At 28.6% G+C, this 19,772-nt stretch overlaps 2 protein-coding genes across 2 annotated transcripts in view; one reads left to right on the top strand and one right to left on the bottom strand.

The window, feature by feature from the left end:
- LOC115890300 (ADAMTS-like protein 3) overlaps positions 1 to 19,772 on the bottom strand; it is a 1,070,176-nt gene that overhangs the window by 192,683 nt on the left and 857,721 nt on the right. The gene's annotated exons all lie outside the window — the stretch shown is intronic.
- Positions 12,068 to 16,060, top strand: LOC115890309. The gene is made up of 2 exons (XM_030910486.1): positions 12,068 to 12,156; positions 15,497 to 16,060. The coding sequence occupies exons 1-2, from the start codon at positions 12,139 to 12,141 to the stop codon at positions 15,998 to 16,000; spliced, it is 522 nt and encodes a 173-aa protein (XP_030766346.1). The 5' UTR covers positions 12,068 to 12,138; the 3' UTR covers positions 16,001 to 16,060.

Genomic DNA, 19,772 nt, shown 5'->3' with positions numbered 1-19,772 from the left:
GTATGTCCTAAAATGATTAGTTTCGGAAATACAGGGTGTAGAAATTTCATTTTTATTCCGATTTTTTCTAAATAATCTCTGAAGTAACGTCAGAATTTGGATGAAAATTGGTGTCTGGGAGTTTTTTGACAAATATTTAGAATAGAAATAGTAAATACATGTCATTATTGACAAAAAATAAACTTGTTGAGTAGATAGTTATTTCACTGTAATGATACATTTGGGATTATCACTATATACATACATATATACTTTATTTTTTAAATTAATCATAAATTTTTCATTGAAAAAACGATGATGAAACAGTTTCTGTTCAACTTTTGGTACAGTAGTTTTTTGAACAGTAGTTTTATTCAGGTACGGACTAAAAGTTATTACTCTCCAAACCGGTTAAAATATGTATATATATATATATATATATATATATATATATATATATATATATATATATATATATATATATATATATATATATATATATATATATATATATATATATATATATATATATATATATATATATATATATGTGTAAGTGGTGCCCTCTACAAGTTGGAGTCATATTGACATCAAAATCAAATTTCTTATGTCAAAAAACTCCCAAACACCAATTTTCATCCAAATATTGAAGTTACATCAGAAATTATTTGGAAAAAATCGAAATAAAAATGAAACTTCCACACCCTGTATCTCCAAAGCTAAACATTTAAGAAAATAAATTTATACGATTTTTTTTACTTATCTTTATCTGCAGAATATCCTGCTGAAGTTTCCGGAATACAGTTCAGACCATCCTGTATAATTTCTATAATTAAACTATAATTTAAAAACAAAAATCTTACAGTACAGAGATAATGTATCCGAAAAAAATGAGTTTGTTAAGATAGCTACAATTGTTCAAACGCAGTGACAATTTTACAGAAAAATTTACATCAAAACGTGCGTTTTCGTACTACTAAATGAATACCATTTTTTATCCGTTTAAAACATAAATGATTTAACTACGAGAATAAAAAATGAGTCGAATCATTCAACAAAGACTGTAAAAATCTATTTTTTAACCAAAAAAACCTCTAAAATTAAAGAAAAAAATACTGTATCAAATTTTTAGTAATATATAAAATATATAATATTATTAAATATATTATAAATAATAAATTCTAAAAAATGCCAAAATTATATTAAGAAATATTATAAAACACAATAAAAATCATTTTTATAAAAGATAAAAACATATTAAAAACATCACAATAAAAGAAATAGTTCTAAAACAGATGTCAGTATTTTTAATCTGTCATTATCTAAAACAATAATCTTAATTTGAATATTGAACAGGATATTGCCTTAAGAGAAACATAATTCGTTATGATAATAGGATCTAAATTTATCCTTGCCACCTATTAATCCACAAACGTTTGGCAATATGTTAATGTCTTTAATAATTGTTTGTCTTATTTAGTAAAGTATTAAAAGAGATAACTGTTCTCAATAGACACTTAAAAAGTTGACATGTCAAACATATTTATGCCTTTTATGTTCTGCACTGACATAATATGTTGAAAATCCTTTTTTCTGCATAGTCATAATTCATAATTTTAATATGGATTGAACATATCTACTAGAAGAACTATATAGTATAAAGAGGTGCTATGGTGCAAATTTTATTACATAAAAAGGAACTGCATAATCAGGATATTCTTGTTTTTATGATTTATGTAAAATTCTAGGCGTTGTCTCTGTTTTGCTCTGATTCACAACACGATTTTTATATAGGGTGCGTTGACGATTTAGTTGGATTCTTACTGCAGTGGCGTATAATTATACATTTTCTTTAAATCAGTAGATTAAAAATATTGTAATAATAAATACCGATGTGAAAAAACTGTGTGAAATTCATATTAACCTAAAATAATTTGTAGGCTAACAAATAAAATTTAATTTTAGGTAAATATATTCAGATGCTCTCTCTGATTTTTTTGGTCTAGTTTTTTTTAAATTCTATATTTTTATTTTATTTTTAGTCCTATTTCCTTGATTTTTTTAGCAAACACTGTAAATAAATATTTCAACTTTAATTCGTAAACTCAGTTTATTATAAACTTTAGTATTTGGCTTATTATACAGAAAACATTATTTTTCGGCCAAAACCATATTTCCTGAGCATTTTCTTTTTTGACTCATGTCAAGACATGCCTTGGTTAATTTTTAAGAAAAAAAAGAACTTGCCACCAAAAATTTTCAATTTTTTCTTCAACAATCATTACTTTATGATCTTATTAGCCGACCATACCAATAGGTATGGTAGGCTATTAAGATCGGCAAAAAAAAGTTTTTTTAATTTAACTCAAAATGAGTTATTTGGGTCAGAAATGGCCTAAATACAAAATATTTTCATGATGTCTGTCTGTTTGTCTGTCCGTCTGTCCGTCTATCCATCTGTAACACGATAACTCAAAAACCGCTAAACCGATTTTAACCAAATTTGGCACAAAAATACTGTGGCACCCGAGAATCTGGCAATTAGTTTTTGGTGAGAGTGGGGGTTGGTCCCCCCTTTACGACAAGCAAAACAATTTTCTTTTTACTTTTTATTTTTTTTCTCTACTTTCGATTTTTCGAAATTAGAAAAAATACACAGCTAAAGGCAAGAAAATATTATTTATTAATATACACTAAAGCTGTAAAATTTTTATTTATTTCATATTAATATTATCTAGAATAATATTTATTGGTCCTTATGGGATGCAAACCTCGGAATTCATTTACTGTGAACGAATTTTTATAAAACTTTTTGCATTGTATTGTTAATAAGATATATTACAAAGTTTACCCATTTAAATTCGTTGCTTTCACTTTAGTATTTAAATAAACACACATTCATATGCATATACAAATGCACAAATACAAGATCGCTCCGTGTTCCATATCAGGATTCCTATTCACTCCAAACCTTTTACAAAATATGTGTTTAATGGTAGTTCATATTTCAAAAATATTTTTATAGATATACAGGGTGAGTCAAATATATTTTACACTTAAGTTTTAGTTTTTTAAATAAAATGCTTTAAATTTGTTTAGTTCAGCGAATTTGCTATAAAATTCCGGTTCCAAAAATACCTTAATACCATAGAGTATACTGAGTAGTTTTTGAATTATGACCACGTCCATGAGGACGTCAATCTAGACGTCCAGGAAACTTTGTTCGAGAACTTCTAATGAAGACGATCGACTTATTGTAAATTTTGTTGTAAAAAAACGGCGCCGTTTGCCAGATTTTCAAATTTATAATGAATTGCACCTCAGGAACGTACATATTCACTAACGGACTATAAGAAGACTAAATGAAGCAAATCTTATGTCAAGAAGGCCTGTTTCGGGACCAGAACTTACTAGATCTGTTGACTAGGACCAAAATCAAAGGCCTGGTCTTAATGTAAAAATTACGAAAAAATGTTAGTGTCTTCTTCAAAAGTGAATATTTCCAACAAAAATAAAGCTAATGAGATAAACCAAAAAGCAAACTATCGAGAAAGGATGTATCTAGATGATAAAATGATTTTTAAATTTCTTGCTGTTTTAACATATTCCACCATAGGGTGTTTCAAACTTTCACCAAAATATCAACAATTTGTTTTCCCTCGTAATTAACAGATGGGGACTTTCACGTTTAATTTAGAAAGAGATACTAAAAAGTCAAATAAACTGGCTACATACTACTTTAAAAATCACCAAATTCGCCCACTAGAACAAAATATATTAAATTTTAAAATACATCAAAGTAGGTGCCCATTTTTGGTGCCGGTGAAGATATTTCAAAAATTATACATTTTAGTCATATACCTACTTTTTTAATAAAACTCGTCTTTATTTTTTTACTAGAATCCGAAAATCAATTAATATATAGGGTGTTACATTATAAGAAACACAACTTTGATGTGTAACTTTTTTTGGGGACACCCTGTAGAACTTTATATAATTTTAGAAAATGCTTTAATTTGACTTATATAAGCTCACAAAATTTCACTTCAATGCAAACTTTTGTTCTCTTTGCAAAAACCGCGTCGTATATGACGCACCACTCTGTATAATTCGATTTCAATCAAAATTTCAGTAATTAGAATATGAGCAGAATAAGTATAGCTTATGCATTAGATTCATTTATTTCAATAAATTTACTTAGAAAAAGAAAATAAAAAAATCCAAAAATTAAGAAGGAAATAACTAAGAATTTACTAAAATTACTAAAATAATAAATTAAAAGCAACGAAAAAAGAAATGAATATTTTATTTATAAAACGCAATTCAGTTGAATTCCGAGATAAAAGTCTCTGGGCACTCCACTAATTCAAAAAGAACAGCATTTCAAGCCCTTTACTATAACACTTTGTTTTAAACATAAGGTAAACTGAAATAAATACGATGCATGCAAATGATTGTAGTTTAGTTAAATCGACGAACTGAGTTGAAAATACAGAGATACACAAAGAGTATGCGATGTATATGCTCAACAAACTGTTTAATTATCATTATTTACAGAATTGTGTGCCAAATTAGAATGTGCATTGTGAAACAAAACAAAAAAATAAAGCAAATTCAGCTTTAAAATTCCGCGTTGACGCAATTTGTGAAAACCGCTAATGATGACAATCGATTATGAACAATACTAACAAAGCCGTTTAAATACAATGAATGATGGGGTAAATGTATTAAAACTTTTACGTGTCTAGGTATTTCTATATTTTTGTGTGATGATTAAATAGTTTTCGAAGAGTTTCTGAGTTTTTTTTTATGTAAACAAGGGAATCGTTCGCGTAACATGTATAACATGTTACGCAAATTTGTGTATCAAGTATGTGTAACATGGTTCTTATATAATAAACATTATTAATTTAAAAATTAAAATCAGGTCGACGTAATATGAGAGTTCAAGGCGAAGTTCGTCGCTGGTATCGGCGCGCGGCGGTGGAAATATACTGTAAAATGTTTGATATAAACAAGTATGCTGAAGACAGCGCGGCCAGTTAGTTGATGAGTTGATCAGGTAGGCAGTTAACGAGTTGATAGTTGATTGCGTAGAGCCAAGTCCAGAGTCACGAGATGTTAAGTACTTCAGCATACACTTGCCATTTCCCTAGTTTGCTTAATAAACAAACTTCCTTTTATTACGAGGGTTGTCTTTTATATTTTGCTTATAGAAACATAGTAGGCGTCTGTCAACATATCAAATGTCAAAATTAACTGTTATCTTTAGTTAACTTAATGCCAAAGTTTTAGACCGCTTCATTTGAAGCTGCACCTAAACAGAATTTTTGAAGTAGATGAGTCAGTCGAAAAATGGAATTTAAGCTACACGCACAGTGGTGCGATCACGGCCGCGATCACAATCACGATCAGGGTAACATAACATGAGCGATCATTCTAGCACACACCGCCAACGCGATTACGTTCACTGCCGTACCTATGTTGGTTGTGCTAATTTGTTCATTACTCGTGGCAAGAGCTTTATGGTTGTAATATGGCAACCTCGGCCCACTCGTCGACAGACGATGCCACGGGACGAGTCGGTAGAAAATCTGTAACATAATTAAAGGGCTAAGTTCATGGTAGATGTCAACAGGTTTAAAAGAAGTGGATAGTTTAACTTTTATGATTATGACTATGATTGTGATTACTATGTATATGTTGTATAAAACAGGCATAACATGCGCAAAGACCTAATTATCACTTAAAAAATGTATCATTTCTAACTTTCAAGAAATCTTGAATTTCTTGCAAGAGTCTTGGTCTTGCAAGACTTTTTCAAGACTCTTGTGCAACACTAGTCAAGTGCGAGTCGGACACGCGCACGAAGGGTTCCGTATCATTCATAATCTATACAACATTAGACACTATGTTATTATAAATATTTTTTTCCGATTTAGCTGAAATTTTGAATGCGCATATAAGTAATTAAAAAAAAATGAAGAAACACATTACTAAAAATTGTATTAATCAATAATAAATATGTAAAAATTGAAAAAAAGTCGTCTTGACTAGGATTCGAACCTGCCTTACTACTGCTCCAACGTCATAGCAGCGTAAAGTCTTAACGCTTTAACCACACGGCCACCGAGGACTTGAAAGATTCTATGTAAAATTCTTACATAAAAGATAATGTTTAGTGACGGTACTTTTTTATTTATAAACATTTATTTAATTCTGTTTTTAGTATTTGTTCTTATAACGGCAACATAGATACATTATCTGTAAACATTTCAACTGTCTAGCTATAACGGTTCATAAGATAGACCTTTGTGACAGACTGACGGACAGACAGCGAAGTCTTAGTGATAGGGTTCCAGTTTTTACCCTTTGGATACGGAACCCTAAAAAGATAGGGTTTTCAATTCCAAACCAAACCAAACCAAACCTTTCTGTTTAAAGTACTTATCTATTTCTAAACATATTTTTAAACGAATAAGGAACAATTAAAACTTTATGTTAAAGATATTTTCATCGAATTTCCAATATCAAAGTTGGTTAAACTTTATTTTAAATAGCTTTTGCTTCTTGATAGACATTTTAAGAACAAAGCTTTACCAAAGCTTTCAGTGGTTTGAAAATCGATGAAAACAATCTCTTAATCGCTTTGATAAAAAGAGGTATTAAAGGAATCGTTTTAATTGCTGTTCAGAATGATTACCATTATTTAATATCACCATTAATCTTATACATGCATGAATACGGATATGAGTTTTATATCCTCTCAATAAATAAATTAATCAGGCAATACAACTGGTTGACATTTTTATCATGCGGCTAGTACGGTACAATTGTTCTTGTTTTAATGTTGTTTTCTTTATCTGATATACTGGAAATTGATACACTTTAAGTTAAATGTCAAGGATTTTTCGACTTATTTTTTATGAATACGTTTGGTTTTAGATAGTTATCATAAAGAAGAGCACTATAAAAATAAAAGAAATAATTAAAATTGGAATACTAACGTAACATAGACGAAAATAAAAGAGAAATTATAAATTTATGTTCATTGATATTTCAGTGACAGTGACAATGAAAGATGGTAGATTGCATCTTATAAATAGCTACTTTTCATGATTTATCAAATTCTGATTGATTGCTGGATCATTTTGTTTATATTATTATATTATACAGAGTGCCACAAATTCGGGGTATGAGCATTGGTATCTCGGTAACCGTAATAGATACGAACATGGTTAAATTCAGGCAAATTTGCGCTTTGTGATGTTCACCAAGATGCCATCAAAAACATTTTCTTCTGAGTTTTTTTTGCAAAAAAATGGATTTTTGAAAATCAATTTTACTTTTTCCTGTTGTTACTTTTTAGAAAATCAAAAAACTAATTGCACATTCTCATAGCCACTTTATTAGGGCTATCTGATAGTATTTTTAGGCTCTCAAATTAGCCGATGATTTGTGAAATACAGAGGCCGATTTAATTTTTTTAAATGCGGACCTGCATTTTTTATTTATAGGTTTTGAAAGAATTTGGTCTACAAAGGAACTATAAGTTTAGGGGTTGTAATATAGTCATGTAGTATTATGTATTGAGAGTTTAGCGGATGACTGTTCTTATGACTAACTTCTAATGCAACAATATAACACTAATTCACCACTAATACATCAAAACACTTAATTTTTATGTTATATATATTTTTATTTTTGTTGCATCGTTTCCATTTTTTAATTATTTTTTAATAATTTTAATATTTTGTACTTATATTTTTTAACTCCTGTCTCTCTTTTGTCTATAGTTTAAAAAGTGTAGTTTAATATTTCATTTGTTTGTAGAATGAAGAATGAAGTGGAAGGGGGGTAATCACAGCGACCTTAAAGATCTATTATGTGCCCCTTTCTTGAGTTATAACTCATCATACAGTAGTCTCAGGCTTTGACAAAATCCAGTATCTGAGACGGTTTTACAAAGGGTAGTTCTACATCTCCAATATCAGTTGCTGTACCAAAGTTTATGGCACGAATGGTTGTCGTCTCGGTAGACTCAGTGATGAGGTGTTCTGGTGTTTTCACATTTTCCCCACAGAATCTGCATTCGCTCTTGTTTTACAGCTTCAATCTACTGAGGTGTTCATTGAGGAGACAGTGTCCTAATAAAAAACCCGTGACAATCCAAAGATGGTTCTTACTTAAATCAAGAAAAATCATTGATTTTTCTTGGTCGTAAATCCTTAGAAACTTCTTTGAGTCCTAGACCGTTGCAGGATTTCCATTCCAGGTTACGGATGGAGTCTTCCAAGTTCTTGAGTTCTGCTTTTAGTTAGCTTCAATTTGGAAAGTTGAACGGTTCTGGTCCAGTTAGAGGGGTGGCTGCAACGACGTCCCGTAATCCTGCTGTTAAAACATAACAGCTGGTTTTGATATATAAAAACAAGTAAGGATTACGGGGCGTCGTTGCAGCCACTCTTAGTGGAGTATTCATTCCTTTTCTAGCTGGATCATTTTCTTTCTCGTTACCTGCTATCCCTTGGTGAGGTGGCATCCAGAGTAGGAGGGCTTGTTTTCTTTACCTAATTTGTTAAGCTTCTCATCAAATAAGATGGATAATTCTTATTTCCAAAATAATAATTCTATATTTCCTATCTAAGATAAGTTTTATGAATCTTTCGATAGAGTAGATTTATGCATGTAGGATGCTAGGGTAGGTGCCCATTGGTTCGCTGTATTTAGTTCTCGGTCCAAAATACTCCGATTATTTGTTCGTATATAGACTGAAATTATTGTATTGTTAATTTTTCTATTCTTAGTTTTTGCTTTATCATAAATTGTGTTTTTTGTAGCAACGCACATTTTGTATTTTTTGTACTTGTATATACAACTATATTTTATAATTTTAGAATAATCTTTAGCACCAAAAGTTATTTAATTTTATTTAATATCTGTCATCGAAATAAAAGTATCTAACCATTTTTCCACCATATACAAAAAATAATTTAAAATTAAAATACCGTGCTGTTGGAAACTTATTTTTTCATAGAACTTTCAGATATTATATAGCATTTATAATGAATATACCATATACCATAAAATAATCCGAGTAAACCATGCAAAAACAAGTTTTTATAATGGTAAATGATATTTAATAAATCCTTTTTTATATTACTCTTTCTATACATAATTTAAATTATACCGGATATGTTAGAATCAGTTACTATAATAACTTGATTTATGGAAATATACTTTTTATGATATTGTCAAGATATTTCAGTGTTAGTTACGATATTGTTATTTATTTTAGAATTATTTTCATTTCTTTTTCAAGTATTTTTTGGACAAAATAAAAATGACAAATATTGATAAAAAAGTTTACACACCCTATAGAAATTCCAAACCACAGCTTAAAGATTTATGATTGTATTACCTGTCGGCGATGATTCAGATGATGCCACTACTACTCGTATTATACTCGTAAAAAGTGAATAAACATCATTCATTCATAAAATATAACATAGCAGGTATTAATTTACCTTGTTTGATTTTCATCCAGTAGTATTATGATTGTAATTTATAATATGTATATTAACTATTTATATGAACAACATTTAAAAAAGGTATTGGGCGGTTACATAAATAATTCTTCAGCCCTGGGCTGGGGATATGATAACTGTTATCATATCCCTATATCCTATATCCTTGGAAATTACAATAAGTCACCTGCTAAATTTTCAGACATAAACGTATGTATATTTTCAAAACATATTTTCTACTGAACGATAGGCGTGATTAAAAACTATTTTTTTTTGTAAATTATTAAATAAACGACAAATGTGTGTGTTGGTTCAAATTATAATCGATTTTAATTCCAAAGGCAACTGTGACGACGTTTTTTTTTTGATCAGGGTTTAGGGTATATAATAAATGATATTTTTTATATTAAGTTTTTAAATATTTTATACAATATATTAATTATAATCGATTTTAATTCCAAAGGCAACTGTGACGACGTTTTTTTTTCGATCAGGATTCAAAGTATATAATAAATTGTATTTTTTATATTAAGTTTTTAAATATTTTATACAATAGATTATCTGGAATAATATATCTAATCTAAATCTTATCTAAATATGTAAATTATTAATGTAAATATATCTTAATTGTAAATCTGTGTTAAAAATCCGATTGTTGTTACCGTTCTTTGTACTCGGCGAAAATATTTCAGATGTCTTCTAAGATCATACATATGCAATAACAAAATTGTTAATATATTACACAATGTAGGCGCAGGAATTATTCAATTTGATTAAACTCTATAATATACCGGGTGGTCCAAAATGTATTCGGGAAACTTTCATACATATTTTTTTACTGGTTTGAAGAGTAACTTTTTGTTTGTACCTCTATCGTGGTGAATAAAATTGAATATAATTCTAGTCAGGTGTTTTTTTTGTCGTATAAACACTTTTTTATTATTGAGATTTTGAGAAAACTCTATTCATAAAAATTGTTGCTTGTTCTAAAATGGTTAATTCCGTTTATACATTTCCAAATTTCCATACCGTTTTAGAGAAAATAAAAAAAAAATATTAAAATTATCAGAAGTGCTTAAAATTAAAACGCGTTTCTATGATAATATAATTAATTTTAATTCTTTGATTGGACAATGTTGTTGATAGAATTTTAATTAGTCAATTTTTTTCCTGTTTTAAAATATTAAAGATGCAGAAAATTTATTTAGTTTAAAATGCTACGGAAAGGGTGCTAAAAAAAAGGGTGCATTGGAAAATATTTCGTTAATCAAAATTTTTATTATCTATCAAAGAATGAAATCGAAATTATGTTACCAAAGAAACGCCTTTTGATTTTTAAGACTTCTACTAAATTTTCATGTTTTTTTTTTAATTTTCTCTAAAACAGTATGGAAACTTGGAAATATAAACGAAATTAACCATTTTAGAACAAGCAACACTTTTATGAAGAGTGAATTTTTCTCAAAATCTCAATAATAAAAAAGTTTTTCCTCTTGTAAGGGCAATCCGGGAACATACTGTAGATTATAAATGATGACTATTGTAAGTGCGAGTATCGAGATCTACCACCCCTTAAAATACTTGCACTTATTTCTGGGACAACTTGTATTTTAAATCTTAGTTTGTGTAATGTAAGTTGTAAAGAACCCCGTTTAATTATATATTCTCTCTTTTTATAAGTTATAAATCATAAAAAATAAGAATACCATACCAATTAAGTGATATTAGCCAAGAAAGATAAGAATTGGCTATAACTCAGTAATTTTTCAAAAAAAAACATATTATAGCTTATATCGCTGAAAAGCTTAAAAAATGGCGCTTTTTATGAAGGCATGGCCAACTATGGTATCCATTTAAAAAAAAACATGTGTTTGTGTCAAAAATGACAGGCTTTAGAAAAAATCGGAGGACACAAACTCATTAGGGATGTGATTATCTACAACTTTTATCTGAAAACTTTTGGTCTAAAATAGAAAATCTGAAAGGCGCATATTTATGATCCCACAAAACTGCAATTCTTTCCCTATTTAACCGACTCCCTATCTCCAGTAGTTTCCGAGATACTCATAGAGAACATCGTAGGTAACTCACCCTGTATAAGACTAATTGTGAGTATTTTATATCAATCAAAGAATATTGCACACTTGTTTTTGGACCTAGCGTTTCGTATAAAAGATCAAATACTTTTAATTTTTCGTGAATTCATATTATTTTTACTTACTACTGTTGTTTATTGTGTAGTAATATCCTGAGTAATATAGATAATAATATAATTGATTTCATGTATGTAATTACGGTATTACGGATCGTAATACGTTTTTGACCAGTACAGAAATATGTAAAAGAACATTTAACCCTTAAATGAACTGTAGCAAAATAGGCAAACGAAAGCAATAGGTACTTCAAGTTAAATCACCACAATTAGACGACATTAAGAATGAAGTCACACAATCGAAAGAATCAAAAATAGTTCGAGGATTATGCAAAAAAGACAATTTTTAATTTGCGCTGAAAAATTTTGGGCGTGGACAATACACATACACAAGGCTGCTAAAATCGTATATAAATTGGAAAAAGGAACACATTTGGTATCACTTGTTCGGGTTTGTACGGAACAGCAACAAGGTTGGACAAAATGAACGCATTCGTCAGTGTAAGTGTGTCCACCTATTCTTACGCTTGAATTTAAACCATTCGGTTCTTTTGTTTTGTCCGATTTTTGTTTTTCGCGATACTTACTAACCGGATTTTGTTTAACAACATAAAAATCGTGGTCCTTTCCAGCTCAGTGTCACGGTTTTTCGGTGGTTTATATTGTGAAAAGTATATTAACGTTTTTTGTTGCACTTTCATTTAAAAAATATCGTGATTTATTATAACAGTAGTAGACTGAATAATTTATACAGGAAGAATTTGCCCCGCCTTCTTCTATTTTTTTAATTATTCTATGCATGTTGCTGCGTCATATTGCTTCAATAGATCAATCAGTTACAGGGTGAATCGTTTAATTTTTTAACCATAGCATTTAATTTCTGTTAATTAAAACTTTATTAAAAGTATTTTGTATGATTTTATAAAATAATGTTACATATTATACAATGTTTATTTGTTGGACTGCAATTTTATTTGTTGGACTGCGTGTTTAGAATTTTTTTAATATTTAGTATTTTTAATAATTAGATTAATGGTGCTTTTATTTCTTTTGATATTAATTTTTTTAAATAATTTTATTTAATATTGAACTATTTTTTTAATAATGTGACATGGTTAATTTTGATGTCTTAATGATGATTATCTTGGTCAACAATTTTATTAAGTAAAAAATGTGAGCTGAGAAGTTAAAAAAAAAATTTTAGTATTTTTAATAATTAATTAGATTAATGGTGCTTTTATTTCTTTTGATATTCATTTTTTTAAATAATTTTATTTAATATTGGACTATTTTTTTAATAATGTGACATGATTAATTTTGATGTCTTAATGATGATTATCTTGGTCATCAATTTTATTAAGTAAAAAATGTGAGCTGAGAAGTTAAAAACCAATTTTTTTTTATCTTTATTAGTTTCTCTAGAGCTTTTTGTAGCATGTCGTATACAGGGTCCGGCCATAGTGCGTCGGGCATCTGTAGCTCCTAGAATAAAAAAACCTGAGAATTTTGTTTAAGTGCAAATCTAAAGTATGTTCTAGAATGGATTTCAGGAAAAATTTTACCTTCTATAGGGTGGCTCAAAAAAGTGTGAGTCGATTGGGATTTTTTTAAAATGAAACACTCTGTATATTATTGCATTTTTGGCTTCTTTTCAGATCACTTTACATAATCCTAAGATATATATATAAATATAATATAATAATATATATATTTCGATAGTTTCAGATGTATTAATAAATAAATAAAAAATATCTATTTTTCAGCCTTTATTAAAAATATTATTAAAAATACAAGATCTGTCTTGAAATCAAAATTATATTAGGTATTTACTTTAGATGGTCTGTATTTACTTTGCTATAAATATGGTAATCGTAAATCATTCAGGATGTTCAAAATTCTACGCCAAATTTTCTAAAATATAAAATAATTTATCTTCGCTTTTTTTTAAATGGAACACCCTGTATATTATTTTTCTAAAAGATGGAGAATTAAAAAATAAACATTGTTTGTGTTTAGAGTATTTCAAAATTTTTAACGGTTTTGCAGATATTCGCGGTTTTATATTATTTCATATGGCATAGTAAATTTTTATCAAAGCTCTACCCAATTATTTTTCTCTCGTATTTTACCGTGGAGAGCCATATGAAATAATAGATACTGGCAAAACCATTAAAAATTTTGAAATACTTTAAAAACAAAAAATGTTCATTTTTTAATTTTCTATCTAATAAAAAAATAATATGCAGGGTGTTCCATTTTTTTTTATATTATTTTTCATTTTACTTCTTGTATTTGTAATATTTTTGTTAATGAAGGTTGAAAAATATATATTTTTTATTTATCTGAAACTATCGAATTACATATATTCATATCTTAAGATTATGTAAAATGATCTGAAACAATTCTTTTTTGTCCTAAATCGATAATCTTGATTTTTTAAAATTTTATATGCATAGAAATTTATCCCAATTTCTCTCAATTATGTATTTATAAATGTTACAAAAATGTTTTATTGCAATTTGCATATTTTAAAACAATAAGACATTAAAGAAAATTATTTCATATTTTTTGTCAATATTCAATTATTTATACAATATATTATTTAATTTCAATAAATAAGGAGATTTCCTGAAATACCAAAGAGATAATATACTTAAACTTTACAATTCTTCAGCCTTTGTTACCAGTATCGTGATTTATATTAATAAACAAAGAAATTTTAAACCCGGTAACCTTGCCACGCCCATTTTGCTCTAGTACAGACTGCGTAACGAATTCAGTTTTTTAAATTATTTTTTATATAGGGAGAGAAAAAAAAATATATTTTTTTTACTAAATTTTAATAATATCCTCGATTAGTTTGATTTCGATTTCGTTTCCTAATTATATTATAAAGGCAGAGGCAATATTACATCACTTTTTTTAAACCATTTAGGTACATCAAAATGTTTGAAATTTGATGTCTAGTAAAGTTTTTAGAAGAAATTAATATTTGGGTACAATGTTATACAGGCCGTTCAAACAGTTGCTATACCTAAATATTCTACTATATTTTCTATCCCTTTACTAATTTTCAAGTACACTATTTTTTGCATGAAGCAATTAATGAGAAATATCATTATTAGTACCTATCTTATGCATGTCATTGTCAATATACAGGGTGCGTCTTAAATAAATGCAAATTATTGCAGGGCTGGTAGATCTCGATAGGATAACATATTTTCTCTTTGCCGTTTTTCAAATAAGTCAAAAATAATTGAGTTAGGTTTTACTTCAAAAATTAAAAAAAATGGTAGCTTAAATGTTGAAAACTACTGGATCTTTTCTGAGTTTTCAGCTTTGTAAATTAGTACCTATGTTCTTATAAAAATTTCCCAAATAATTTCTCAAAAAATTTTCAAAAAATCGCAAAAAAGCTTCATAGAGGTATTTCTAGAGTCGAAATATACTACCTCTAAAAATGTTTGCATTTATGCTGTATATTTTCATCTTGTTTGACTTTCATCTTGTTTTGACTCCTGTATATTTTCATCTCAAATTGGTCAAATAATATGGCATAAAATATTATAATTTTGCATGGCGAACATGTGTGTCAACCAAACTGAGATAATAAAAATATAGCTATTTTTGTTCATCCTAAATAAGAAAATAACTATAATAAAAATAAACTACATAATTTTTTTTAAAAAACAACACCTCCTTATTTCTTTAACCTATTTAATTATATTCGTATAAAAAATAGACAAATAATATAAAAAAAATAAATACAGAAGAACGAAAATACTGCATCCTTAACACGATTTCTAATGAATTTTGCACTTTAATTTTTATTTTTTTCCAGGGTTTAGTTGTCTTGGGCGCCATCGCCGTCGCCAGCGCTGGTCTTGTCCCACTCACCGTCAGTTACGCTGCCCCAATTGCCCTTCCAGCCCTCAAGGGAGTCGAAGGTCAATACATCCAGGACAACACCGAAAGGCTCTACGATGACGGTTCGTACAAGCCCGAACTCCGTGCCATCCCCCTAGCTCCATCCCCATACGGTCTCACCCCAGCCGGATCTGGACTGGAGGGTGCCTACGTTCCAGACATCAGCGAAAAACTCTACGAAGACGGCTCCTACAAACCTGAATTGCGCGCCATTCCCCTGGCCCCATCTCCATACGGCCTGACTCCAGCCGGTTCTGGATTGGAAGGTGCCTACGTTCAAGACATCAGCGAGAAATTGTACGACGACGGTTCTTACAAGCCAGAATTGCGTGCTATTGAATTGGCTCCTTCTCCATACGGTTTGACCCCTGCCGGATCCGGATTGGAGGGTGCTTACGTGCCCGAACTGAAGCACTAGTTTAGTTAATATTGTGTAGGACTTTTTGTAAATAAATTAAACTTAAAATATTCTGATCAACGGATTGCTTATTCTTTATTGAATATATCATCCTTCCTTATTACTTTTAATATTTTTAAATAATATGTGAATAATCCTGTACCGTATTATTCCTAGACATAAAATTTGACTACAATCAATAATAAAAATAGCTCTATGACTATTAACTTTGAACTTACAGAGAACCTTACAAAACATCCTTAACATTAAGCTAAATCCTATATAATAACAATTAGGTACTTTTAATATACAGGGTGATATTCTAATAAGATAAATAAATAAGTAAGAAACTTCGTATAAATGTATGTCCTAAAATGATTAGTTTCGGAAATACAGGGTGTAGAAATTTCATTTTTATTCCGATTTTTTCTAAATAATCTCTGAAGTAACGTCAGAATTTGGATGAAAATTGGTGTCTGGGAGTTTTTGACAAATATTTAGAATAGAAATAGTAAATACATGTCATTATTGACAAAAATAAACGTGTTGAGTAGATAGTTATTTCACTGTAATGATACATTTGGGATTATCACTATATACATACATATATACTTTATTTTTTAAATTAATCATAAATTTTTCATTGAAAAAACGATGATGAAACAGTTTCTGTTCAACTTTTGGTACAGTAGTTTTTTGAACAGTAGTTTTATTCAGGTACGGACTAAAAGTTATTACTCTCCAAACCGGTTAAAATATGTATATATATATATATATATATATATATATATATATATATATATATATATATATATATATATATATATATGTGGTGCCCTCTACAAGTTGGAGTCATATTGACATCAAAATCAAATTTCTTATGTCAAAAAACTCCCAAACACCAATTTTCATCCAAATATTGAAGTTACATCAGAAATTATTTGGAAAAAATCGAAATAAAAATGAAACTTCCACACCCTGTATCTCCAAAGCTAAACATTTAAGAAAATAAATTTATACGATTTTTTTTACTTATCTTTATCTGCAGAATATCCTGCTGAAGTTTCCGGAATACAGTTCAGACCATCCTGTATAATTTCTATAATTAAACTATAATTTAAAAACAAAAATCTTACAGTACAGAAGATAATGTATCCGAAAAAATGAGTTTGTTAAGATAGCTACAATTGTTCAAACGCAGTGACAATTTTACAGAAAAATTTACATCAAAACGTGCGTTTTCGTACTACTAAATGAATACCATTTTTTATCCGTTTAAAACATAAATGATTTAACTACGAGAATAAAAAATGAGTCGAATCATTCAACAAAGACTGTAAAAATCTATTTTTTTTACCAAAAAAACCTCTAAAATTAAAGAAATAAATACTGTATCAAATTTTTAGTAATATATAAAATATATGATATTAAATATATTATAAATAATAAATTCTAAAAAATGCCAAAATTATATTAAGAAATATAAAATACAATCAAAATCATTTTTATAAAAGATAAAAACATATTAAAAACATCACAATAAAAGAAATAGTTCTAAAACAGATGTCAGTATTTTTAATCTGTCATTATCTAAAACAATAATCTTAATTTAAATATTGAACAGGATATTGCCTTAAAAGAAACATAATTCGTTATGATAATAGGATCTAAATTTATCCTTGCCACCTATTAATCCACAAGCGTTTGGCAATATGTTAATGTCTTTAATAATTGTTTGTCTTATTTAGTAAAGTATTAAAAGAGATAAATGTTCTCAATAGATACTTAAAAAGTTGGCATGTCAAATATATTTCTGCCTTATATGTTCTGCACTGACATAATATGTTGAAAATCCTTTTTTCTGCATAGTCATAATTTTAATACGGATTGAACATGTCTACTCGAAGAACTGTAGTATTAAGAGGTGCTATGGTGCAAATTTTATTACATAAAAAGGAACTGCATAATCAGGATATTCTTGTTTTTATGATTTATGTAAAATTCTAGGCGTTGTCTCTGTTTTGCTCTGATACACAACACGATTTTTATATAGGGTGCGTTGACGATTTAGTTGGATTCTTACTGCAGTGGCGTATAATTATATATTTTCTTTAAATCAGTAGAATAAAAATATTGTAATAATAAATACCGATGTGAAAAAGCTGTGTGAAATTCATATTAACCTAAAATAGGTTAATATGATTTTTATATATATATATATATATTTAGTAGGCTAACAAATAAAATTTAATTTTAGGTAAATACACTCAGATGCTCTCTCTGATTTTTTTGGTCTCGTTTTTTTTAAATCCTATATTATTATTTTTTTTTAGTCATATTTTCTTGATTTTTTAGCAAACACTGTAAATAAATATTTCAACTTTAATTCGTAAACTCAGTTTATTATAAACTTTAGTATTTGACTTATTATAAGGGTAAATCGAAGACTTGTTTTTTACCTTACCTTTAAAACACCCTGTGCAATAATTTATTGACCAAATTTTCCGAAAACATTATTTTTCGGCCAGAACCATATTTCCTGAGCATTTTCTTTTTTGACTTATGTCAAGACATGCCTTGATTAATTTTTATGAAATAAAAGAACTTGCCACCAAAAATTTTAAATTTTTTCTTCAACAATCATTACTTTATGATCTTATTAGCCGACCATACCAATAGATATGGTAGGCTATTAAAATCGGCAAAAAAAAGTTTTTTTAATTTCACTCAAAATGAGTTATTTGGGTCAGAAATGGCCTAAATACAAAATATTTTCATGATGTCTGTCTGTTTGTCTGTCCGTCTGTCCGTCTATCCATCTGTAACACGATAACTCAAAAACCACTAAACCAATTTTAACCAAATTTGGCACAAAAATACTGTGGCACCCGAGAATCTGACAATTAGTTTTTGGTGAGGGTGGGGGGTTGGTATGGGGGTATGGGAGGGGGTTAAAAATTTTAAAAAATCCAAAACTTTTTAACTCCAAAATTACAGTAGCTAGCGAAACGCGGTTTTCAATTTAAGATTAGGAATAATATTTGCAACAAAATTTGTAAAACCATCAAAATCAGTCAAAGTCGCAGTTTTTGAGATAAAAAAAATTGGAAAAATTCATTTACTTTGAAACTAAAAGAACTGCCTACCAACTTTTTATTAATATATTTTAGTATGGGCGGCTATACGTGCCTCCCGGCGCCAATGTTTTTTTAATATCATGAGGTGGCTTTGGTGATTATTGTCATAATGCCATATCGACAATGGCTAGAACTCTATATTAAAATTTACAAAACGTTAAAAAATAACGATACAGGCTTGATTTTAATAAATATTAGTGACATTAGGAGATCTACGGATATTAAAAAAATAACAGTAATAACAAAGTGTACAAACAAACAAAAAACTTGTAACAAATACTCTAGTACTTTGTATTGCCTCCCCCGCCGGCTATAACTGTCTGTAGACGTCAATTCACACTCTTAATGAGACTGCAAATATTTTCTGTTAATATTTCACATTCTTCTTCAAGGACCAATCAAATATTCATAATTTCGGCCATCTTCAACAACATCAATGACTTTTGCCCAATAATCACCAGAGCCACCTCGTCATTATGAAGAATAACATCAAAAAGTAACGATAATTGAAAAAATTGCAAATGTTTGAGGCTAGTTCATTTTGCTCTTAAAAATTAACCAAGGCATGAGTCAAAAAACAAAATATTCAGGAGACATGGTACTGACCGAAAAATAATGTTTTAGGAAAAATTGCTCACGAAATTATTGCACAGGAT

The sequence above is a fragment of the Sitophilus oryzae genome, unplaced genomic scaffold (assembly GCF_002938485.1).
Source record: "Sitophilus oryzae breed Bouriz unplaced genomic scaffold, Soryzae_2.0 scaffold_860_pilon_pilon, whole genome shotgun sequence".
Taxonomy (NCBI): domain Eukaryota; kingdom Metazoa; phylum Arthropoda; class Insecta; order Coleoptera; family Curculionidae; genus Sitophilus; species Sitophilus oryzae.
This window is presented reverse-complemented; position numbering and strand designations above follow the sequence as displayed.